Genomic DNA, 25,515 nt, shown 5'->3' on the forward strand with positions numbered 1-25,515 from the left:
AGAGAACTTCTGGATGTTTTAAACGTAGTTATCAACTTAATGGGCTGAACCACAGCAAGAGGTTGGAATAAACGTGATAGCCGGACCTCTACAAACCTACATCTGGGTCAGCTTTTGGTTTGGTGCACATGAGCTTATGATTGGAGCCAACTCCTGCTCTCTCTGTGCTGCACACAAGTATCGCTGCTGACTGGGATATATTTGCTCCAGTGTAAATCTCAAGTCAGTCAGAGCAAAATTTGAATCTCGAAGTGCAGCTTCAGGTTCAAATCCAAAATCTCAAAGGAAACCTCAGTTGAAATAACCAATTTTTGCCCAATTTCTGGCCAACACAACTTGCTTTTTTAAGGGAGGAGGCGGGTTTCCTCAGATCTCTACACGGATTCTCTCAAAGGTTTGTAAATCCTTGCCAAATCCTTCGCAAACCTGGGCTGAGATTCAGAAATACAGTGAAAACAGATTATTTTTTCTTTTTTCCAGCACTTTTGCTGCTGGTTCTGGCGAGGATCAGAAAGAGTGGGGAAAAAGAATGGGGAAAAAGATGATGTAAAAATCTTCAAATGTCAAACACACTCTGTCTGAGCTCCAGGCAAAACTTGGGGGTGGTTGTTAATACACACGAAATTATTTGTTTCTTCTCTCTGTTCATCCTCTAAGGCTCTACTACCCACTTCTTATACCACAGACCTCACCTTTATATAACCTTTCTGTAGGTTTATGAAGATTTGCAGTGCTACAAGCCGTAAATATGTGATCGCGGAGCCTTATTCCTCTGCAAGGGCTGCGTCCAAGAGGGGAGCAACATTTGAGTTCAGTTGTGTAGCAAGAAGTGAAAACCCCTTTTCCTCGCACAACCATAAAAAATAATTAAGCTAACCAGCTACACAGAACTAGGAAAAGATATGCTGGCTAGCCAGCTTGCAGGAAGAAAGAAAGAAAACAAAGGGAAAGCCTTGGCAAAGAGAATGGTGATCTTACTGTACAATTAAGTTCTGAGACAGTGAGATTAAAGCATGGAACATTTCAAGACGCATCTCTTTAAAACAGCAAAGCATTATGAGGCATATATGCACATGTCACAGACCTTTGAAATCAGCAACACTGGCAGGTTTATTTGTTTTGATTGTCTCTTTTTCTTTCTTTTACTACTTTGGGATTTTTTTCTAACTCCTTTTCAAGACTAGAGCCAAATGACCCATGAGAAATGTACTGTAATTTGTCTCTTATCCATCCCTCATCTCCATCTGATATTCCCTCTGCCCTGGTTACCCTGATGTTTTTCCAGACTCTGCAGGCTGAACCATTGTAACAAGGAGAAAAGTCAAACAATAAAGAAAGAAGTGGCGTAAGGATATTTTCAGGAGCCCATTCTGTTAAAACAGATTTCCTTTGCCGCTTTAGGAAAACCTCTTTTGGCTGCAGCAGACCTCATTCACGTATCTTTGAGAATTTAAATCAGCATAGGAAGGTGTGTGTGTATAGATATATATATATACATATATATATATATATATTTCAGGCTATTTTAACCACCACTTACACTGCTTGGCACTTCCACGGTGCTTCCCCTCTGGGCCTCAAAACGCTTCCTAAACACGACGACAGAAATTCCATGCTGGTCAAAGCCCTGACATGAGCTCCAACCCGGCCAAGGGCTTCACTGGTACTAAAGCGGGACAAGAACCCTTGCGCTCAGCCTCCCCTCAACAAGTTTTACCATGACTGAAAAAGCTATGAAATGGGCAAACAGAATAATTTTCCATATCCTCTGAACGGGAAAACTGAGGTACAGAAATGTGATAATTTGTTCAACGTAACAAAATCATTTGGTTTGCCAGCAAGGATTGGAAACTCTCTTGAGCCTACATTCTGTGATAATATGGATTACCTTTTAAATCAGCGCTGGCTTGTGTTGCTGATCCTTTAAGTTTTGTGCTGGTGGCCATTAATCATCTTTTACAAGCCTTCAATCATATTTTGTAATCTTTTATTCATATTTTACGATCTCCAAACAAGTCCTAAAGGTCCGGTGCTCAGCAGATGGAAAGTTCAAGCTCTGCTCAAAAGGCTGGTCCTGCCCGAATCCCTCAGCTTCGCAGTTTCTGAAGACAATGTAACGCATTACCTGCACAAACAGATCTTGTGGAACCAGCACCCTGCTTTCTTTCAATGAGCGAGCAGCCAACATTCTAATAATCAGCATTTACACACCGCCTCTCACCCCAAAGAGCTTCCAAGAACAACCAAAAGCTGAGACTTTAAGGGTCTGGTCCTTTAGCATCTTCCCTAATTAACACACAGTAAAAAAAAAAAAAAAAAGGCAGGATGAAAAAAGAACAAGGTCAAATTCTTTGCTTCTTTCATCTCACTTTTTGACACTAATCCTCCCTGCACATAAACGCTGTGCCACAAAGTGAGATATACGTTGCTATTGGAATGGAGAGCGACTTGGAACCAGGCCGACATCAGCAGAAAAATAAAATCATATATAATCACAAAGAACCTAGCATGTTTATTACAGATACTCCAAGAGTTGATGGGCCAAAACAACCAGTCCAAATATGCATCTTGCAGAACATAACTTTTGCTTTGGAGATGCCGCTTTCCTTTCTGGTTTTGTTTTCACAACTCATGGACTTCTAAATCTCATTTCTTAACCTTCTGGCAGGGTTGTGCATAAAGTTGGTCCCATTGCAATGGCTTATGGTTAGGATAAACCATATTTTCCTCTTTTTTGAGAAAGAAATGAAAGCCTGATTCAAATGAGACTGGCAGAGATTTTCTCTTATTGCATCTTTTGCAAGAAAGGGTGGAAGACACCAAAGTGAGATCATGAAGAACAAAGTCTGGTGATGGAGACTTTAATTCAAGGAAACCAAGAAAAGCTTGTGCTCTGGTACTAGAAACCTCACTTTTTCAAAATTCTTTTTGTTCGGTTGGTTTTATTGCATTTTGTTTGTTTTCAGGGGGTATTGATTGATACCATAAGTCTTTATCTTCAGCAGTAAAGTCTTGAACACATTTTTTTAAGGAGAAAAAGTTAAATAGATTCAAAGAACCACTAAATATTCTGAGATCTACTAAAGCTCGTTACTCTTGTTCTTTCCCAGCAGTGAAGAGATTACAAGGAAACAGAAAATGTCAGTCGCTGAAAGAGAAATTTCACTTAAGAACATTCAGCTTTGAAGTTCCCGGAATCCACAGTAAATTGCCAGGTGATCTGGCAGAAACACCAACACACCTGCAATGAAAATACCCCAGAGCTGCAGAAAGAAAATACTGCGGACAGTGTATTTTTGAAATCCAACAATTTTTTTTTTTATTATTTCTAATTCTGTTCACTAGGAAGATGGAAAGAAAGAGCAGGAAAGAAGACTTAGTAGATCGTGGCTTTGTCAAGCAACTACTGTTGGAAGACAAAATGTGGCAGCAACAGCTGGAACAGATGCTCCTAATACATTTAACTTCCTAACACCCAAATCCTGCCCCTCGGTTCTCTCTGTTAAGCCAGAGACAAGCAGCAGGAGGAAAGATGTACATGTGCCTTTTCCAAACACTCAGGAACTTTCGGCCTTTCTGATTTTTGAACTATGAAGAACATGTAACTTCTGCAACGACAGAATGCAAAGCAAATACCACGTGTGCTGCGGGAAGTGGGTGTTTCTTGAACTGAAGGGTACATGGTCCTGTACCCCTAAAGTAAGTGGCGGGCGAGCAGACACAGCAAAACCCCAGGTTATTAGGTAGACGGAAGGACATTTGGGCTGCCTCACATATGGATCTGTTAACGTGTACCAGAAAACAGGCGCTATCAGTCTAAAACATAAGAGCAATTATAAGCATTCCCCGGAGGACACATTTCCCGAGACCCTACGAAATTGGACTGGCAGCTTATGAAACGTCGAGTACTGATCCAGCATGTAACAGTAAACTATAGGAAATCATACCCATATATTTGGCCTTCAGACACAAATGCAGAAATTGCCTGTTTTGGCACCACGAGTCTATGGATCCACTTGAATCAAACACAGGCCTCTAGCAAAGGGCTATGAGAATGCAAAGATCTGTTCTCTATTGTCGAATACTAACACAAGAGAGGGAAAACTCTAATTTTCCTTTATGGCAAACTTCTTGACCAACTTTGCCACGAGTACGGGGGCTGCAGGCAGAGTGCACAGTCTGACTTCCCCACCTGACCCTCTGCCACTCTATTTGTGTATCTCAATCACACATCAACCTTCATTCTGGTTTGCTGCAGTGATTTATTGGTAACCTGTCACTAACAACTAACACAGGACTTAAGCTCTTGATGACTACAAAACTAGCTTTGCAAAGGATCCACCAAAAACGGCAAGCTGTCATTTTTGTCCACTGTTTCCCGCACATAGACCCTGAATTATGCAAACACGCATTTATAAAACGTATGTTAGCACGAAACGTCTTGCAGCTCCCTGTCAGAGACAGAGGGGGGCTGTTACGAACTCCCTCACTTCCACAACTGCTCTGCTGCCAGCTCAAGTACATCTAAAGAACTCTGCAAAACCTGACATGCTGCCTTATTCAGTTGTGCAAGAAGGGAACTCAGCCTGAAACCGCGTTTGGACTATCTCCTCCTGATGGTTTTCTGGATCAAAGACTAGAAATGCTTCAGGTATTGTTCCCAGATGGACAAAGAGAACTTGGTATCTGATCAAGATGAGGATAGCTAAAGGTTTGAGCCTGCATTTTGAAGACAAAGTAAGACATTTTGAAACAAAACCACATGAAGAAGTCTGTCCTCAGGAGTAGAACTATTAGAGGAATTCTGAGTGTGTGAGGAGGAAGCCGGAAACTCCTGTCTCCTTTCTGAATCCAACTGGGTGCAGGGGGGCAATCGGAATCAAACAGCACAGATTTCTTCAGGCAAACTGGGAGAAACATTCTGATGTATCTGACGGAAGTAATTTAGGCTGTGTTTGGAAGTTTATCATGACCAATCAATGCTGGAAGAATTAGTGAGCGAGTTCTGGTTTTTGGCACTGACACAGCCGTGGTAAAAAGGCTGGAGGCAAAAGGGAAGTAACTTTCATAATGCTGTGAACTGTTGCCATCAATCCTTACCCAAAACATTTCTACTTACTCCAGTGAAGTGCTGTTCTGTAGGAACTTTCCTCTCAGCTATTGCCCTTCGACTCGGGAAGGCTCTCGACCTTACTCATGCTCTGGATGTAGAGATCCAAGCCAAAAGACCAAAGTCTTTGGGAGTTCAATATACAGAGACTTCAAAGTGCTTGGGATATGTAACTTAGTCCAGACAGAAAGCATAACATACATTTGGAACAACATTACATATACAAAAATAGAAAAGATTGAATGACTGTTGAGGAATGCAGTGCGATGGGGAGGCTTGATGTAAATTGTGCATGGCATTTACATACCTGTTTTCCGTCTCTAACCTACCTTTTCTCCAGCAATTATAAAGACTTTATGATTTAATTCTCTAAATCCTGCCTATGCTGAGTGTCTATACCTGCTGCGAGCAGATGGCATGGCTGTTGCCTTAAGGAACTGAGCAAAAACTACAAATAGACAACGCTTCTCCTCAGCACTTAATGCAATAACACGGACACTACACAGTTTGGGAGGTATCAGCAACTCGCAGAATTAGTCCTTAGCAGAAAGTGAACCAAACATGAAGGCAAAATAACAACCCCTAATCAGAAATGCCCAAATGAAAAACATCCAGGTATTTTGAATAATGTAAGTTTATGTAATTCTTAATATTTCTCAGGCGTTTGTCTCATTTGCGCTTCCCGGGACTGAAGACAGGAATAGAGCATCCTCAAGCTCATGGAAATCAGGAGATCACGGAAAAAATGCTGTTTTGTAATTGTTCTCGACCAGTTCTGCAAACCTAAGCTGTCCAGACAGTTTGGAAACATTTCCACAATCGGTGGTGCTCACGTGAAGCAAACTGAGCTCTGGCCTTTCTGAGGTCTACCCATGTTCTCTAAATGACTGTACCATACTTAGAATTTTCCACCATTTAATCTCTCCCCATCTTGTTTTTAATTAAACCAAATGAATAAACCAAGCAAACGCAAAACAACTTAAAGGAAAAGCTTTTCAAAGTATAAAGGGGATTTTGATACCCACACACTACTGACAGTCAGCGGGTCTTGTCTTGGGGATAAAATTCTCTTCTGTGCCTTTGGAAGGTGCACAAAAATTGCGTAGATGATTACGGTGATGGGTCTATTAATTGATATTGTCTGGATTTTATGTTATTTAATCAACGTCTGAGCTCTGACTGCAAAAGCAGCTCAAACTGACACCTTCTTTCCTTTTTGCATAATACTCCCTAACCTGTCTTCTTCAATATACAAATACAATTTTTAAGTCTGACAAGGGCACACGTCTCAGTCGATTCTATAATGGAAATTAGAAATTAATCAATAAACAAAGAAACAAACTCCTGATCAGCATGTTCCTACCATAAAGCACAGAATTCCTCACATTTTACCCCTAATCCCGCATCTGATCAAACCAAAAAATGGCTTTGGGGTCAGGAATGCCTCTGCTTCCTTTTGGTATTTCTTTCACATCCCAGAAAAGCTGGTATTTTGCGTCTGTGTGTCTTATCTTTATTCTCTGTATAATTTGTGTTGTTTAACGCTGAAGAAATAACTCAGCAACATATTATACTTCATGCAAAGGGGCAGATCCTTAATGGAGGAGAACTGCAAGCATGGCCTGAATAACAAATTAAATCCCCTTCTTGGCATATTCATTTTTACTGTGTCTTCCAGTATAATTTCAACATGGAATTTTCCTGGCATAAATCACACAGGTTTCCCTCTTCCTCTCCACATCACGCTGCGTAGCGCTGTGTTTTGGTAAATCTCATCTATTAATAGTTGCCCTCTGTGGCTATAAAAAGACAGTTCGGTAGTCAAAAGCCAACCCGTGCTAGGGAACAGCTGTGGATGCCTGAGCACAGGCAGGACCCGGCATCACACGGCAAAGCCCTTTCTTGGCTCCGTGTCAGAGCAAACCGATTAAATAAGGCCATAGTCAAGCGAACGGAAAAGGAGCCCCTGCCCTGCAACAGAGGGGGAGAGAGGCCAACTCCAGTTCTAGGCTGGAGAAACATCAGGGTATTTCCATTTTCTCACTGACATTTTCCCTTTTTTAACTCAGCGAACCCCCCTCCCGTGTCCTCCTCGCTTCGCTTTTCTGCCAAGCCCCAGTAAAATCTTGCACTTAAAGAAATAGGACAAAGACGTCATCGCAGTGAGTATCAAAGGTCGGGGGGTACATTTTAAGGTCTAGTCTACTTTCTGTTTTTTTTTTAATGTTTGATTGATTTAACTGATTAAAGCATTTCTGCTCTTCCTGTGCTTTCAGCAGCATCCTGGGTAACTCAGGGGAAATTCAAACCAACCAGCTGTGATCTGTATTACAAAGTCAAGGCTGGAAATGCAGCAGAAGGATGTTGATGGGGCCATACTGGTAAGGGTGAAAGGAGAGGAATACTGCCTGTCGGTAAAGCGACAAAGTGCTTTCATGTGTCAGAATGAGAAATATCCAGCTTAGCAGAGGATACGGGGAGTTGTCCATCCCCTGAGCGCCACAGGGTACCAGTCCCATTGCAAAGGGGCTGGTCGGTGACCACGTACCTGGCTCCACGCAGCAGGAATCATTGGATTCTACTTCAAATTTTCATTTGCATAAACTAAGGTTCTTGAAAATCCTTCGTCAAGTGTGCAATGCCACAGGCATGGCGGGCAGGGAAATGGCATGGGAGCCTCGAGTCCCCTGGGAACCAGGCTCGGGCTCTCAGCACTCACAATACACCTGGGCACTTACAAAGCCAATGCCACGGAACTTCAGCACCTTTCAAATATCCATAAGGACATTTCACTATGAGAAATTCCCCTTGCAAAGCTGGTAGGAATGATTTGAAAACCCAACAGAGTCTTGTGCTGGGGAACGCAACTACCACAGCTTCTCACTGAAGCCCTCGATTTATTGACACAACAAGCATATAGCATGAGAAGCAAATCTATTTCATATTATCCACTGGCAGTATAGCTCAATTATAGCATTTTGAGGCAGCAGAACAAATTTTATTCTCCAAAACCTTGTAATTCAACCCTGCCGAAGCTGCCCTCACACTAAACAGTGATGACACATCTTTTCAACATCTAGGGCCAAAATTATTTTTAAAAGCATTGCAGGTAATTGCCATTGCTGTTATTCCAAACCACTGCTGTTTCCACTCTTTTACCATCGCTGATGTAAACCAACAAGTGTCAATAGCAAACATGAGCTGCCTCTGCAATTATTGAATTAACCCAAATAAGACATTTCATAACAAAGAGCTCACACATATTGCTGGCTGTGACCAGATCTTTAACTACAATTCACAGGAGATGTCCTGTGTTTCCAAGGTTTGTTGTATGCAACTCAAACATCTGGGTGCCTTCTGAAATAATTGGTCTGCAGGGTGCAGATTCTATCCACCTTTTCACTGGGGTGGATTGGCCACAAGAGTCTTGAAAACAAAGGGAGAAATATATTTGCTGAACCTAGTTCTCCTGAAGAATTTCAGAAAGATCAGATTAGGCCAAAAATGTTAATCTTGGTTTCAGTATGGTCCCTTTTTAGCAGGGGTCCGTCCTTTAAAAGAAAAAGGAAATTAAAAATGAAAAACAGCACTGGGGAAAAGTTAAACGTGTGCTTCAAACTTGCACATGCCAGGAAATTTAGAGTTAAAGGTGAAACTCCACCCTAAGGAGCTCCATACTGGAGATATTTCAGTGAACAAACATGACGTGTTCTGAAATACAAAGACCCAGTAGGGTACGCTGGGTATGGAGTTTCAGCCTTCACTCCAAATTTCCTGGCCTTTTGGAGGTTTATTAGAGTTTCATACCCCAAGCATTTAAGTATTTCCAAGAAGTTTCCTCTGTGCAGCTCACCCTGATCCTTTTGGAAGTTGAGAACAAGCATTCTGATGGTGTAGCCACCCATCTATTATTAATGAACCTGAAAACACTTTCTTGGAAATCTGTGTTAATCTGGAGTGCTGAAATTATGTACAAACTAGGTAGTTTCAGTTGAGTTACACTGACAAACTCCAAAATTGCAAATCCACTCAGAACTAAACTCAAGGATGGGATTTCATTGACCCCAGCAGAGCACGTGCTCCTAATCTTCCTCCACCGTATGTGGGTCCTGTAACCCCATGTCAGCCAGGGCTGCAATCAAGCAAACGCAGAATTGCTTTTGACAGCAGTGGTTTGTATTCCTGGTCTAAACTCTCTCCCATGTTGTGGGGTGGGGATATATCCGTCTTACTTCTCAATGAATCTGGCTCTAATGGATGAAAACCGACTGTAGCTATCAGCATCAAGCTTTTTACAACACAGCTTTTATGAACACGTTACAAATATTGAAGTGGTTTCAGAGTATCTCAGTAATCCTAAAAGATCTTCTGTGAGGCTCTGCATCATTGTCTTTCCCAATTGCTCTAAGGAAATGACCACCAGCAGTTTTCAGTCCCTTCAAACCACCCAGAGTCTTCGTCCTTCTCAAACACGCTCACAGAGAAAGTTTGAGGACTATGTGATGGCTTCAATGGGTGTCTTGATGTACTGCTAATGGAGAAGGAATCACACGTACTTTGAAACTGGCCTCACCAATCACCTTATACGAGCATATCTGAGTGGTGGACAGGTGTAAAAGTGATGGGACAGCTCCGCATTGTGCTGATCCTGGGGTGTTCGAAGGACAATCGATTCTTGCTGCAGTTAAGAGAAGATAAACCAAGACACCCACTTCTTGGGTTGCCCCTCTCCCCAAGCTGAGCAGAAGAGGCATTGTACTCAAGGGCTGACCTGCCTTGGGGAAAGAATGAAGACAGAATAGGGAGGAGGCAGACAGGGACTTAAAACATCAGGAACCGATGCCAAAAAAGTTCAAACAAGGGCCAATAGACACAGACCATGCTTCATGCTGTTGCCTACGGATCTGTCTCTGCATCCTTTCTCCTCCAGTCTTGTCCAAGACCTTCCTCTTTTCCATCACCTTTCCATTTAGTTAATCCTCTCCTCACTCTGTTCCAGCTATTGAATTTAAACATACATACATACCCAAATCCCCTGACATATACTTCCTTTTCATACCTCTGAAATCCCCCAACAGGCCAACCAACGGAAACAAAAGAAAGACTACCAAAAAATCACAAGCAGTGATTTATTCAGATTTTTTTGCCCCAACCAGATCAAATGATCAGGGTTTTTTTGAGGGGAAAAAAAAGACAAGTTTTCAAGCTCATAAATCCTTCCTTGTATTTTCCTTATCTTTTTTCCTAACACTATAAGTTGGTTTAAGGAAAGACATCGCCCCGCTGCTGAAACCTGCCTTACTTGGAAGAGCTTCAGCTCTTCCAGCTACATCAAGACCATCATTGTTCTGGAAGTCATAGCACACTATTATCCGTCTCTTCTGCTCAGAACTTGCAGCTCTTTTTCCAGTCTTTCCATCACATCTGCTGAGGCTGCAAACAAGTCCTCTGTGGCATAAAGGTATTTTTCTACCCAAAACTATGAACTACTTATAGAAATGGCTATTTCCTGAGTAATCACGCTTTTGAGTTGGCTTTCTCCCCTGGCACTAAGTTTTCAGATATTGGGCAAAGGCAGAGCTGCTAGGCCACTTTCCATGCCTCTGCTCACATTGACATTTTCAGCTGAGACTATATAAAGAAAATTCACCTTATCCTGCTCACCCCTTCTCCTGAACCCTGCAAACCCACTACGTGAAGGCACCAGTAATGCCGAGGGTTCCAAGTGTGGCTGCACAGAGCAAAGTCCCTCCGGACACAACACAAGTTGAGAGATTTCTGTACATCTCCACTGGCAGCAATAGTGAAGGAATCACTAGGAAAAAACCAAACCCAGCCCTCAAGTACTGTTTGCCCAACTCCAGCCATCCACGTGAGAGGCAAAGCCTAATGCATCGTGCTCATGGATGCTGTAAAGGGAGCACGGTGAGGGGGCTGCTCTGTACCTCCCCAAGGGGCAGCTATTGCTTGCAAGAATCGAACTTAAATTCCTATCAGAAAAACAAAAAAAAGAAGAGTCTGAAAGGCAGGATGGGAGTTGCAAATGTAAGTATTGCACCTGGTTAAGCCTGCCACAGAAATAGCCTGTGCTTTGCATCTTTCTCTGTGTGAAAGGTGCAACCTCCTGAATTTACAGAAGGTTTCAGCTGCCACTGATTAAAAACACAGGGGGCTCCTCACAGCCACTGCTGCAGAGAGGTTGTACACAAATGGATGTGGGAGAAAAACAGGGCGATTAATGCAAAGCCCCACAGTACTTTAAAGAGGCACGTTGGACGTGATCAAACAGAGTCTGTGTGTGAGATGGTATAATTTGAATTGATCGCTAAGAGAATAAACTAACTTGCATATGCTTCTACTTTTCAGAACACGGGAGGGGATGAGCTCCACCATGTCCCTTGAAGAGGCTGGTAGAGGTTGCTGGAGAGCGTCAGCAGGGCCAGGGGGACACGGAGCTGCAGAGCAGCCAGGGCCAAACTCAGTCCTTTCCAAATCTGCAGACTCTGTGCCGGCAAATCTTCCACGGGGGGTTCCAGAGCCAAATGGGTCTGCATTGGCACTGGAGTGTATAATAATACTTTAATCTATTGTCTCCCACAAGGATTCTTAATGATCTCTGATAGTTTACTCCATAGATTTTATAGGCTGTCTTCATTCCAAGCATCCTGCAGTTTGACCAGACAGTGATTTTTTTACATAATGGATAACGTCCATGAAAGAAACCATGAGTCCTATGAGTCTTGGGGAAAAAATGTTTCTTAAAAAAAACCTGTTGGAAAAGATGACTGTGGGTCAAGCTAATTTGAGCAAACTCCTACTGTTTCTAGAGTGTGCAATTGTATACATAGAAATAGTTTCTTTAGTACTGAAGTCCTGTCTATATCAGCATTCAACACTAGACTTATAAATGTCAGTTCCTAGCATGGGAACAGATGCAACCCCTCCCAGCTGATCAACATCCCTGACATCTGGAATAGAGGACAGAATAAACAGAGAGAACAGAGGATTTCCTGTTGGGACTTGGCTTTTGGGTGACAACTACCAAGACACAGCAGCTCTGTCCTTGAGAGTGTTACCTCTCCACCTTCTAAACAGCCCTGGGGCTGGTAATTAAAGAACTGGACATTTAATGTTGAATCTCTAGGCAAAACCTCGAGTATTTCCTATATGTCTGTCTGATACCTGTGTGAATGCAGGAATCCTTGAAGTCAAGAGCTGCACAACGGTCTCTTCCAGGCAGGGGATTAAGTTCTCAAGCTTCCTGAGTTGAAGAGCTTTGATGAATTTCTTCTGTTCTTTTTAGTGTTTAGGATTAGGTGGAAATTAATCCTTTATTGGGAATCAAGGAGTATTTCTTACAGCTCTTCTAGCTCCTAGAAAAGGGCTCTAAGTGTGCCTCCCTCCTCTGGAGTCATTTAACCGTATTTTGCAAAGAAGCCTCATGAAAAGATTTCCAGTGAAAGAAAAGGAAAAAGAATTAAGAGGTTGATCTGATCAAAACTCTCCCTGGAGGAGCCCTGAAGTGCAGCCACAGCTCAGTTATCTGGACGAGACTGACCTAGGCTGGAGATTAACCAGCCACCTCCTCCTTTTGATGCCACCGCTGCCATCCACGTGGCACAGCATGGTGTGCTCTTCATACGAGGCTCTGCCATACCCATTGCTGCTCAAAACCACTGCAGAAATTTCTACAAATTGCTCAAACATGCATTCAGAGTCTAAACTACTGACTCTGAAATGTGTCGGTGCCCTTAATCTTGAGCAAGCTGGTGTGACACAACGCTAAGCTTTGCTGAGCTGCACGGTACAAATGTTGGTAAAAGCCACAGAAAAGGGTGGGATCAGCAGGACACTGGACTCCAGCTCTTTGGTCCAGCGTCTCCCCTGGTCTGCAGGCAAGTGCTGCAAACGTACTCCGAACCACGTGCAGCTCATCCTGCCCTTGGCCAGGCAGAGCCTGGTTGCAGGAGCCTCCAGGGCACACACGGGGCTGTTGAGAAAGCCTGTCTGCAGGGTCAGTTATTCTGAGGGGATTTCCAGCAAGTATTCAGTAGATTGTATGAACTGAGGGAGTTTGAAGACACTCCAGTAGCTTTTACTGTTTCAGGAATTTCATCAGCATTTTCCTAAGAAGGCATTAAGGGGAATGCTTGCTTATCTGTCCATGCGATCCTGTGGTGAAGCCTTAAGTGCAAGCCCAATATTACATAAAAGGAATGGCTCAGTTAACCATAGTATGGTGCAAGAATTTGCCACATCAAATGGCACTTACAGAGCATGATTTCCTATGATCCCTTGCTGTTTGTTTCAAGTTTTTTGACAAGAAGCCATGGTAGGTGTCATGAGCTCAGTCTTCCCTATTTTGCAACCAGCAATATCCCAAATAAAACAAGGAATGCGTATTTCTGGCCAGTATGTTTATCCTTGCTCCTCGCTTTTGTATTGGGCCAGACTGTATGATCTTAGCATGTTCTAATTTCCCAGAACTGCAGAAATAAAGAAAAGCTGAACAATACTTGCAAACCTTCTGCTGGGATAAATACATTTTGTCCCACTCTCATGAAATTAATAAAAAGTAGTGAGGCAGATATTCTTGGATAAAGCCTGCTGTGTGGCTAATGATAACCAGCCCTTTGTTTTTTCCCCGTAGGCTATTAAAAAAGAGGAGAGATGATCTAGTCAGTACCACAATGTTTACAGCTTTTCTGCTGAGCAGCTCGGAGAGCAGAGTCCCCATCTACCAGTGCTCTGAACTGCCCCTCTGGCAAACTTCTTCATGGATATGCCACTGGATTTAAATGCACCAGCACCCCTGCTACCTGACTGTGGCACAGAACCTCAGCTCTTTGGAGGGAAATGTTTTTGGAGAGGTACCAGAAAAAGAGTTTGGAGACAACAAACAAAGCAAAACCAACTCTGCTGCTGAGATCAGCTCTAAGGTCAATGTAGTTGCACCACAACAGTGGCTGAAGAACGCCACCGAAGTGCTTGAGCGCTTTGTCCAAGGTGCCAAAAGGGTCTAAAGAAACTGATAATGCAGATTGGAGGTGTCTTGAAATTGTTCTGGCGATATATCTGTGGCTGCACTTAGTCAAGAAGCATCCGCAGAGGTTTTTTTAACAAGGTTCAGAACAAGGATGAACACTTGATGGACTGAGACCGTCAGAAGAAGGAAAGCGACTGGAAGAGGCTACATCTTCTTTTGGGGATGAAGAGGCACTGAAGAGGGTTCCTGTTTATAACAGCATTAATCATGCACTAGCACTTTTTGGTTGGTTCCAAAGGACAGAAGTATTTCAGGAATAAACTCTGCAATGGTGAACAGCTGGCTACAACTGCTGCCACTAAGGATGTAGGAGGAACAAAACCCTGTAGCATGTGAAAGGACCCCCCCAGTACTAAGGAAAGCTGTCAAGAATCTTTACAGCACAAAGCTCAGGAAACTCTTTACTGTTACCATTTCACCTTTTCCCCCCCTTTCATTTTATGCCTCACCAGACTGAGGGCTCTTTCCCCTTTCTTCTGCTATTGGCAGACTGACCTTTGGCAGAGGAAATACCTGGAATTAGATGTGAGCTCTCGGTGGCTGTAGAGATGTCTTCATTGATGTGGTGCAAGGCCTGCATTAGAGGGGACTGAGGACTCTTTGCCAACAAAAGTGATGACAAGAGGGGCTGGTGAGGCAAAATGGGCCTGAATGGTGCCAACTGAGTCACAGATTTTGACTGAGTCACTAATTGGCATGGAAATGTCTCTCATGGGATGGTGCTGAAGGCAACACCAAAGCCAAACATAGGGTTTGAATCTTCATCTTTTTAGTCAATGAAGGCTTTGCTGCCAAAGCCACTGCCCTAAACCTTTGTTAGCCTAAATACTCAAAACAGTGTTCAGCCTTAAAAACCCCACTGATCCAGTCCACAGGCGTAACTGCTGTATTTTGCCATACTGAGTGCAAACACAGTGGTGAGTCTGAGCTCGGTCTAAGCACATCAGCCACCAAATAATGCCTCCAGAGAGATGGAATCTTCTACCTCCTTTCTTGGTTTCATTGACAATGGTCAATGTTGCATTGCAATGTCTGTGCAAAGACAAATAAATGAAATCTGGTTTGAAATATATTGGGAGGATCTACGGATTTTCTCAGGCTTTATGCTGTGGAAGAGGATTTTCAGGCCTCCCTCGCTGGCTTAAGTGTGCCAGTCAAGAGAAGGTGTTTCTCAAGCCAAAATGAACATGTAGAAGATCTGTAAGCTCAGTGCCACCAAATGCAAACCCTCCAGAAAAGTTCAGTATCCTGGTTGTCTCCAAAAGGAACACACAACCGCTTGTGAAAAGCAACTATGTTGTGTTACAGTGAGTTCAGGTTTTAGAACAAAATTCCTTGCTTGGGCTTGTGCAAGTACAATCTGTAGGGCAAAAAGACTTCATTTGAAATAGAAACATTTCTGTATGTCAGAATAACATTAAGGCACAGTCTTAAAATTGTCAATTAAAGTTTAAAAGGCTTTTCTTGTTTCATTTTGTATGGGGGTATTATGCTGGTCATAGAACAAGTGATAAAATGGTACTACTAGATTAAAAAGAATGTATTTTTCTAAAAATTGTCATAGTTGTTATAACTAACACCTCAAGTTCTCAGAACTACAGTGTTAAAATAATCCAATGCGTGTTATGCCTTTGATGATGTTTGCTTAGTTGTGTTCCTCTCCAGTTGAATTAAAAGCATTAAAAGATTGGTATTTTTCCTTTCGATATTTTCAATCATTAGTATTTAAAGTATTTCCTCGTTTTGGCTTTGTTCACTGGGAATTGACTGAAGTCAAGCTGAGCTATAAGGATTTTTAAAAAAAACAACCTCACCGGAGTTTAAAAAAAGAAAAAGGAAAGAAACTGGAAAGGAAGCATTTCTTTGCAGCTTAATTATGTGTATTTAAAGATCCAGTAGAGCTGATAATGTCGTTTAAAAACTTCTCTCTACCAAGGAAGTTACAAATATAGCCTGAATTGCTATAATGGAAAGGACTCCTGAAGAGCTCATACGTCTTAACCTGGCCTTCAGTTTTGACAACACAGGGTGTTCCAACCATTGAGTGATTTTTTCCCCATGACTCCCTGAATTGCCCTAAAGAAACCCCTGTAACATGGGATACAGACAACAGAATTTCTGCTTTAACCTTCATCTCTGTGTTTAGATTTCTAAGTCATTCACAGGGAACACTTTTTTACTTAAATATAATAACTTTATCTGAAGATTATCAGAAGCAATTTGGAGTGACTGTAGGTAGGTGGTACTCAACTGATGCAAGTTATTCAGGGATGCCCCTCTTCAAACCACAACGAAAGGAAGCCTTTAGCTGAGGATCTCAGGATCTTATCATCTCACATCCACCTGCAGTAAGTTTCCCTACCATTTACAATGAGCTGGCCCTACCCCCAATTTCATATGTATAGAAAAGAGTGCAGAAGAGTTCAATTACCCACCCAACATGTGCAGCAGCACTGCCAGGAACCTGGTACCATCCTCCCTCCATATAACCCATGGATTCAGCTGCTCCTCCACAGCAGTGCTGTACTCACGGTATTAAGAATATAGAATAACCCCACCTACCTTCAATAATGTGCTACAGAGTTCAAGTCTCCCTACGTGTATTTATGTTCTATTCCATTCCTGAGGGGCTCTTCCCTCTTCAAATACACATGAGCTTTCTATGACATCCAGTTCCCACTCCTAAGAGTCTGTGGTTAAAATAAACTGTGCAATGGTACAATATACTGCTCATAACCAACAACTAATGGGTCTCCCGAAGCTGGCTGCTTTGGTCCTTAGCAATAACATTCTGTAACCTACATGGGGAATACCAATTTATTGTTAAGACTCTGTTGAGACCGTTACTGAGATTGCATTTGGATAACCGTAATGTGAGCTACATACTAAGAAAAATATTAATTAAAAACTCCAAAACCCATAATGCCAATAACACAAGGGTTAACAGCCAGCAGGCTGATCAATACCTAGACAAATATTCATTAATATGATCGCAAAAATGATTATTTGTTTAAGAAATTGCCTACCTGTAAGGAGAATATGGGTCAAAGCACGTCTTGGTGACTTCCGTTATCTCTGGGTTACAGCATTCCCCACCATCGAAGTTGTATCTCTCGTAATTACAATCCATGTCACACACACCGTTCTGCTTCTTCTTGTTGAAGAGCGTGTGGCGCACGTGCCGGCAGTCTCCGCCGTCGTACCCGGTCAAGGTGTGGTTGCACTCGGGGTCACAGTTCTCATCCCCGATCTTGCTGATGTCACAATTGGCCAGGATGAGTCGGTGGCGAAGGGAAGAGTTCTTCACCTCCAGCACCTCCAGCTCCCAGGTGATGTTGTAGCGGCTGAAAGCCTCATTTAAATGCTGATGCTGGAACTCAATCTGCTGCCGACTGACAGTGGGGTTCTGGTGCTTGTCATCGTAGAGATTTACCACACGGTAGCGAACAATTTTGTTGCGGCGGAACCTGGGAAGCTTGTTGTAGCTGGTGATGACGTCCGTGTTGTCACAGACTGTCTGTCCGCAGAGCGGAGGCTCTAGGCTGGTATCCAGCAAATAGCCGTGATGATAGCTGAACTTGCTCTGAGGACTGCTGCCATCCTTCATGGGAGACCAGGTGTTTTTCACATTCAGTAAACTGTCTTGAAGAACTAGCTGAGGTAGAGGCATGTCTTGTCTGTGAATTGCCTGGCCCATGTCCAACAAGATCTCCTTCTGAGACCGGGCTGTCCTCCAGAGGCTGAAGTGCTCTATGTAACCCCGATAATTCTGGTTCAGGGCATTTCCTCCAACCATGAGCACCTTGCACTTCAAGGTCAGAAGACTGAAGATGCTGCCCACTTGCTCTCCACTCGTGGCCACCTGGGCACCGTTCACATAGAGTTTCATCAGGTGCCCATCATACGTGGCAGCCAGGTGCACCCACTGGTTGGGGAGGTAGCTGCGATGTGCTGCAATGGTGGTTACTTTGCGAGCACGGTCCGTCTTCAGAGAGAAGAAATAGCGGGGGTCTCTATTCCCCTGGTCACTGACGGTGTTAATCCCCAGGACCCATCCTCGGTCACGGGAGGTGTAAGAACATTTGTCATACAGTCCTATGTGCCCCCAAAAAAGAAATATGAATAAATAAGGATGACAGAATAAAGAAATTAGTCTTTCAATCGTATACATATATCTCTCTATATATACACACACTCACCTACATATGTTACAAAGTTAGTGTACAAGAAAGACATTAAATTATCTAATGCACAATTGTGGGAGGTCATGTTAAGACTTGCTATTAAAGGTCACATTTTGCCAGCGGTGTGTACAAATGGTATCCTGCTTATCCTGATTAAAGACCAAAACCCTTTTGTAAAATGTTGTACTGCGCATTTGGTTCCTGCCTTCACTCAAACCATACATCACTTGTTGAAAATAAGAAGAGCCTTGAGAAGCAATCCTTTGTGATCTCATTTGTACCTCACATCCCTGAACTTTGCATATAAGGTCCAGAGAACAATTAAGTATAAAATCTAAGTACTGCACCATTTGAGATACACTGAACAACCGCAATAATCTTGGTAGGATCAAACACTCAAATTCTACATAGAGTGAATGGGATGTGTTGAGGCTACCTTCAAATTTATACCTAATAAAACCCATTAAGGAAATGGCTGGATGTGCTGGACAAGGTATATACCATATCAGGAAAGGGCAAGAAACGTGCACAGACAGACACACATTCAGAAGGATCCCTGCCCCCTCACACACACACAATAACAATCTGGCACATCGCAGGGAACTAATCATTTTTCTCTAAGTGTGGATCCACACCTGAAGCTCTCTCAACCCGTCTTCAGACAGTGGGAAGAGGGAAGAGCCCACTCCTTCTCAGTTTGGGACATGAGGTTTGGAAAGCTAAAGACATACATTTCCATCTCTCGGTTCCCAAAGGCCAAGGGCTGCAGGGACACCCCTCAACTGAAAAAATAATCGTCAGAGCCTTCAGCACCAAATGGCCTTTCTACCATCCACACACAGAAAAGAATCCTTCCCCCAAGCCTCCACTTCCAAAAGCCCAAACGAAAATCATAAATCTCTGACAGCTCAGTCCTCATGAAAAGACTAAATATCCCCTTGCCTCACCCCTGCACCCTAACCCTCCCAGCACTACCACCAAATAACATCTCCTGCTTCTGACTAAGTTGCTCAACAGCCATCTGTTAACAATCACTCATTAACAGCGCAGTCTTGTCTAGTATCAACAGAGCAAAGGTTACCGGAGCATTCACTGTATTTTTCCTCCCCTCTCCCAACACCCACCTTTCCCCTCTCCTCACACCCTTCCCCTTCTCCTCCCCCTGTAAAAAAAGCCCCTCTTCTGATGGGAAACTTAAAAAACTTTAAACAGGGCTTTTTTCTGCACGTTGGTATTTTGCTAGGGACTCTGAGCTCCCCCTTTTCCTGTTTCCTTTGGAAAAGGGATCCCAGGGTTCAGAAGGTAATGTGTTTATTCATCTGTAGGGCGCACTCAGTTCAAAACCTTTTTGAGACCAGCTTCTAGTTTACCCTGCTACTTCTGATCACGAGAAGGGAGAGGAGGAGGATCAGGGAAGGAGAAAACAAATATGGTAGAAAACCAAAACAAAACATTTGCTAGGATGGATTTTTACCTGAGAAGTTTGTGATAGGAAAGCCAAAGCTACCACTGACCTTCTGGAGTATGTTTTTAAAGCTTTCAAAATTTTTCTTTATGGAATAAACACTTCTACTAAGCATTAATTTTCAGATGTATGAGAGCCCATAAGCATTTGTATTTTTATGAATTTCAAATGAAGATATTGTCCAACAATAGTGGGTGGATAATACCGAAATGAATGAGAAGACAGCTAGCAAGACAAGTCCCTCTTCCAAACAAATCACTAGAAAAAAAAGTTATAAAAATCCCAACTCATTGTAATAAGCCCATTAGAGCTGGTCAGACATTTTACAAGAGAGGTTTTGCCTGCCAAGAAACGCCAACATGGTGAGAGCAGAAAAAGTGATGCAGAAACGGGTTAGTCCCAACAAATCTCTCTGAGAAGCTCCAGGTCTCCAACATGGCTAAGGGAACCCCAGGGACTCCCTCGGCTGTCTTGATCACAAGAACAGAAGGTCAACCCATCCTGGCCATGCTCCCCACCCATCTCCTGCCACCTTTGCCACTGAGTGACCAAATTCTCCAGCCCTGAGGACCACAGGGCAGCTGCACATGCAAAAGCTGCTCCACCTGTTTCTTAAGGCATCCAAGATCCCTGCTGGTGGATGGACAGCTGGACGTCCTGGAACAGTCTTGTGGGGCCTCCAGCTCTGGGGAAGGCCACCATACAGTCTTTAAGGGTCAAGTTTTTTGGCTTTTTGTACTGACCGAGGCTGGAAATATTCCCCCAAAAAACTAATAAATTATTGTGGAATGGAAACATGGTTTCTAAGCCAGTATTAAAGAACATCTTCCTCTCTCTGAAGTGCTGCGTGATGCTAGTGATTGACCTCAGCTGAACAGATGGAGCTGCTGGAGGAATACTACAGAATAGTAGCAATCCTCCCTTGCCTTTGAGCATTTAAACCCTGATGTGATGCAACGTGTCTTGAGCTTGGCTCAAACAGCTGCCATCAATTCAAGATTTACAGGGAGCCAAAGGAGGGCAGAAAAAGAAAAAAAACAGTGACAATAGGGACACCACTGAACATGCCCGTATGAAAGCTGCTGAACTAAAACACTCTACTATTCCAGCTCCTCGCATTTTTTAGTTCAGGGCAAAGGTCATTACTCAATCCATATGCCACGTACGGTATTCTTTTCTCAAACTTTTACTATTACAGACATCCAACTCTTGATGAAAAGATGTTTCAGCAGCAAGACTTGTTTTATTCTTAAGAGAAAGGAGAAAGAGTAAGAAAATGGATAAGAAACCCACATTCCCTATAACTTGCAAAGTTGTACCAGTTCTTCGTGACCTTCTTTTGCTTGTATGCTGTACCTATTTTCCCAACCCTTCACTTTTGGCTCCAGACTAAGAATCCTCCAGCTAAGGGAGTGTCACTTTTCCGTTTTGTCCCCAGCACAATGAAACTAATTTCAGCTGGGAGTTTGGATGTCATAATAAAAGAATTTATTACTTCTTCTATGACAACTAATAAGGCCAAAGCCATTGGAAGAGGGACATGTGAAATAATTGCCAGAACTTCTGAAAACTGAATAATTTGATGTTTTCACAATTTACTTCAATTTAGTAAAGGGTTCCATAGCCATGAGTTATTTCTCAGATATAATTAAGAACATTTTTAAACAAGAAGAGGCCTCTTTTACCCCAAACAAGGCTGTTTTTGAGCAAAATCATCCTTACAATGGTTGACGCTCCAAATTTCAAAATTCAGCTGTGACCACAACCAGCATTTACATGAAAAGCATACAGAGTTTAGATTCTCATTTACACTGAGAATTCTTTACAATAATGTGGTAAAGGACATTTTTAGCTACTTGATTTCCCTTTACAAACCAAGAATGGTGTAAAGAGGCCTCATGGTAAATGAGACTCAAGCCAGTGACTGCAAAACCACAATCTGGCGAATGTGCCTGAAGTTTCTGAGCCAAGAAATGGTGAGAAATAAAACTGATGTTTGTTTTCCCTGCAGCAATTAGACTTTTTTAAAAAAAGTACAAGTTTCATACAGCAACAAACGGTTTTCTTCATTTCTGATTCCCTTGAGTTGCTAGAAAGGGATGGAGCTACAGCTGAGAAGAATACTGACAGCCCTTCTTACTCCTTAGTCTGAATGGTTTTTTCTCCCCTGTAAAGCTCCTGTTCCTGAACCCCAAGGGATTGAAATGGAATTTTCTCTTGTATTAAAAAATAAAAATAAAAATAAGAGGTGCTAGTTCAGCTTTCCAGTAAGACGCATTGGTGACCTTCCTTCCCCACAAAAGAGTGAGTCACTTTTCAGACAACTCCAGAGAAATGCATGAACAGATTAAGATACCATGTTCCTGGATGCTTGGCCAAAGACAGTCTTTGATGGCTTACGAGGCTCCTTCCAGTCCCATGATGTCGGTCCCTCAGAGGAAAAGTAAATTCCTAAGCATCAAAAGAGTGGAGAGAGCTGGAAAATTAAACTCCAAAGGCAAACATGGAAAACCAGAAATACAGTCTCTCCTCTTGTTTTTTTTACAAGTGAAATCTCAGTTCTTTGGCTACTGACCCACAACTGCTCTAGTATACAGCTGTCCATCACCTCTTCCAGGAGGCCATGACTAACACCAGTGTATGATTTACACCCCAGTTTGCTTTCAGGACTTTGCTGGGGACTTAAACTAGAGCCACATACTCATGTGGGCCCGGTGTGCTGGACACGATTTGGTAGCACAAGCACAGCATGTACGTCCTGGGTGAGGACACGAGGCATTGCTGCAACCGAGCTCGCGATGCCGAGCATGGAGCAGATGTTTATCGGCAGCAGCCCAGAGAAACGGGAACTCACAGCTAGAGGCTGTAGCTGCCGGAGTCATAAGCAGCTTTCTCTGTGGGCAGAGTTTGAAAGAAGAGAGGCTGAAGTAGCCCATGCAAGCCACTGTAATCCACTTTAATATTATCAATAACAGACTCCAGGCCTCCCTCCCTCACTTCAGTGCAGTTTCTTGCATCTTCCTAAGAGCAATCTCACCAGTAATCAGCCCAGCCATAGAATTACCTAAGGATTTAGTTCTTTATGCAGAATAAGGTTTCCTCACTTTGCTGAACAACAGGAGAGGGAAAAAAAAAAAAAAAAAAGGACTTGTTATGCTTTCCTTTCCAGGAGCGGAAAAGCTGGGGGATGGGGGAGAAGAAGGGCGGTTTGACTTTGAACACATCAGGTGTGCCGCGGAGCCCGTCACAGCCACGCAAGGCAGGAGGGAAAACAGTGCCCTGCACTTCTGAAAGTTGGCCGTGGCTGTTTTGCTGGGAGACTCCAACCAGAGGTGACGGGACTCAGTTATGAAAGGGGAATTTAGGTCAACAATCAAAGCTGCAGTCAGGGGGCCCAAGAACAGGGAGCTAAAGGTTGGGGCTGTTTTTTTCTCTAGCATGCTTTAATCGTTTAGTATCAAAGCACAGAGGAACGCTTGAAAGAGCAAATATTCTACAGGAACCTATAGAAAGCTTTTATCTGTCCAGAGGAAAATAATTAAAAGCGACAGATTTGGGTTAAGTATCCCCATGTTCCATGCAATTGGATAAGTCAGTGAAGATCCACTGGAGCAGTTCTTGAGTTCTGCACTGGATATTTCATGGTATGATGTTGAACCCAATATAGTTTTACAAAGGGAAGAAATAATCTCTCCTTTCCTTTGCCACGCTTCCCCCAGCCCCCACTTCCTTCCGCAATAGTTAAATAATTCAAAGTCCAGAGTACTTAAGGCAACATCTCTGTCTATACCATTTCCAAGACAGCTGAGAGGCCTCCTGAGGTCGCCCCCTGAGACGAGGAGTGGCTCTAGCAAACCACCTGAGACTTGCTCAGGTGGCCATGGACTACTTAAGCCAGCAAAAAGGGGATGTTTGCTGCTGCCATCAATCTAGCTAAATTTACACCAGATATTGTCAATCACAAGCTATGCAATAGGATTCAGAGATGAGACAGAAGGATGGAGTTCTTTTTGTTTCGACATGAAAGACAAGATCTTCATCATGTAGAAATACAGTGTCTAATACAGCTATGCCTGTTTAACGTTGAGAATTTGGCCCAAGGCTCTTTGCAATATCAACATCTTTATATCATTGCCATTTAGCATTAAATTAAGCATATATTCTGTACTGTTTCTCAAATTCCCAGTCACTCACATGCTCAATGAGACACCTTGAAGCCTGAAAACAGGGAGGTGAGAACACCTAAAACAGCAAAACATGAATTTGTAGTGGTTGGTTAGTTATGATCATTATATAAATCCTTCCCTTCTGATAACAAAATCATGTAGGCTGCAACCGAGCAGTCACTGGCATGAACAATCATATTAGCGACACTTCACTGAGCCTGTTGTGAGAATATACCCACTAGCAGTATATAAGAGCTTACTGCAAATAGATCTGGTAGGCTGGGGTGAGAATTTATTTGATTGTGAGGATTTTGAGACGTAAGTGAACACACAACACTGCAGAACCAGACGGCACGGAGAAGCGAGCTTCAGTCCTTGCAGTGTTACAACAGGGTCACCCTTGCACTGGGTACTGCTTTTGCAAGGGCTCCTGTGTATACAGCATCAGCATAAACAAGCATTGGGGGGAAGGTTGGCTTCTTATCTAGATCTTCCTCAGTGTTTCACAATAAATCTGCAGAACCAGTGGAGACTGGTACTTGGTTAACAGTCTGTGGTTGTTTACGATCTAATAACTAGTCTTGGGCGGGCTTTTAGATGGATAGGAAAAAGCACATCCTTCGCAAGGGTCAAACTTCAGCCCCTGCTATAAAGTCTGGGACCATGGGAACATTCCACAGAACAAGGGTAAGGATTTCCAGTATCTACAAAACAAGTTATTTCTCCTGCCTTGTTCTCAGAAACTGAACATTTTTGGTTGAAGCTTGAAAAACGAGCGTGCGCCCATGTTCTTAGAGATCACCACAACACATGCAGACGTAGGGATGGTATTAAGAATGCACAGTCGGGCTTCCTTTGGGTACTACTTAATGTTAAGTCATAAACTCTGCAGCCATCAGCGTGTTCCTTCAGAGAATCACTGGTATATGTCATAAACACGGGAGACTTTGCATCAGGCTTGATTCAGACAAGAATTCAGGCTGCTGGATGCCAGTTTTAGATAATCTAGTGCTGCTGATAGCAAAGCTGAGTTTAGTGTTTATGAAAACTCAGACATCCTTCAAATATAGGGAATGGAAAGCCCTCAGTAAGTTTGTTGGTTTGGCTCAAAGGGACCTTAACACACCTCTCAACTTCCAAGTTTATCTATGCTCACCCATCAGCAGAGCCGGGTTATGAATTAACCATCCTATTGTAGCTCAGCCAGTGTATTCACCTTTAGAGAAATCCAGCATCAACATCATTGTCACTTTAAAAGCAGATGTTGCAAAACACATAGATGCATATCAAGAGGCATGCATGAAAATCACCCGTCTTTCACGTACGCATGCCCAAGTAACACACACAAAACTGAAAGCACACAACCAAAGCTGCAAAAAAAGGGACATAAATACAATGGCACATCAGCAAAAGGGTCGCTCTGCACACACAGATGAACGTACCCAGCAATGTGCTTGGTGGAACATGTTACCTCTGCCTCCACATCTCCTCCTCCTCCCTGCACTATCAGCCAAATACTGATTAGCTATTAAAGCTCCACAGAG

The 25,515-nt window shown here is 43.0% G+C and overlaps 1 protein-coding gene across 3 annotated transcripts in view; it reads right to left on the reverse strand.

The window, feature by feature from the left end:
- PAPPA (pappalysin 1) overlaps positions 1–25,515 on the reverse strand; it is a 174,609-nt gene that overhangs the window by 130,711 nt on the left and 18,383 nt on the right. For all 3 annotated transcript variants that reach the window (XM_065035947.1, XM_065035946.1, XM_005498388.4), the window contains exon 2: positions 17,183–18,251. In XM_065035947.1, coding sequence (XP_064892019.1) covers positions 17,183–18,251 — 1,069 coding nt within the window. The remainder of the gene's footprint in view (positions 1–17,182; positions 18,252–25,515) is intronic.

Source organism: Columba livia, chromosome 19 (assembly GCF_036013475.1).
Source record: "Columba livia isolate bColLiv1 breed racing homer chromosome 19, bColLiv1.pat.W.v2, whole genome shotgun sequence".
Taxonomy (NCBI): Eukaryota; Metazoa; Chordata; class Aves; order Columbiformes; family Columbidae; genus Columba; species Columba livia.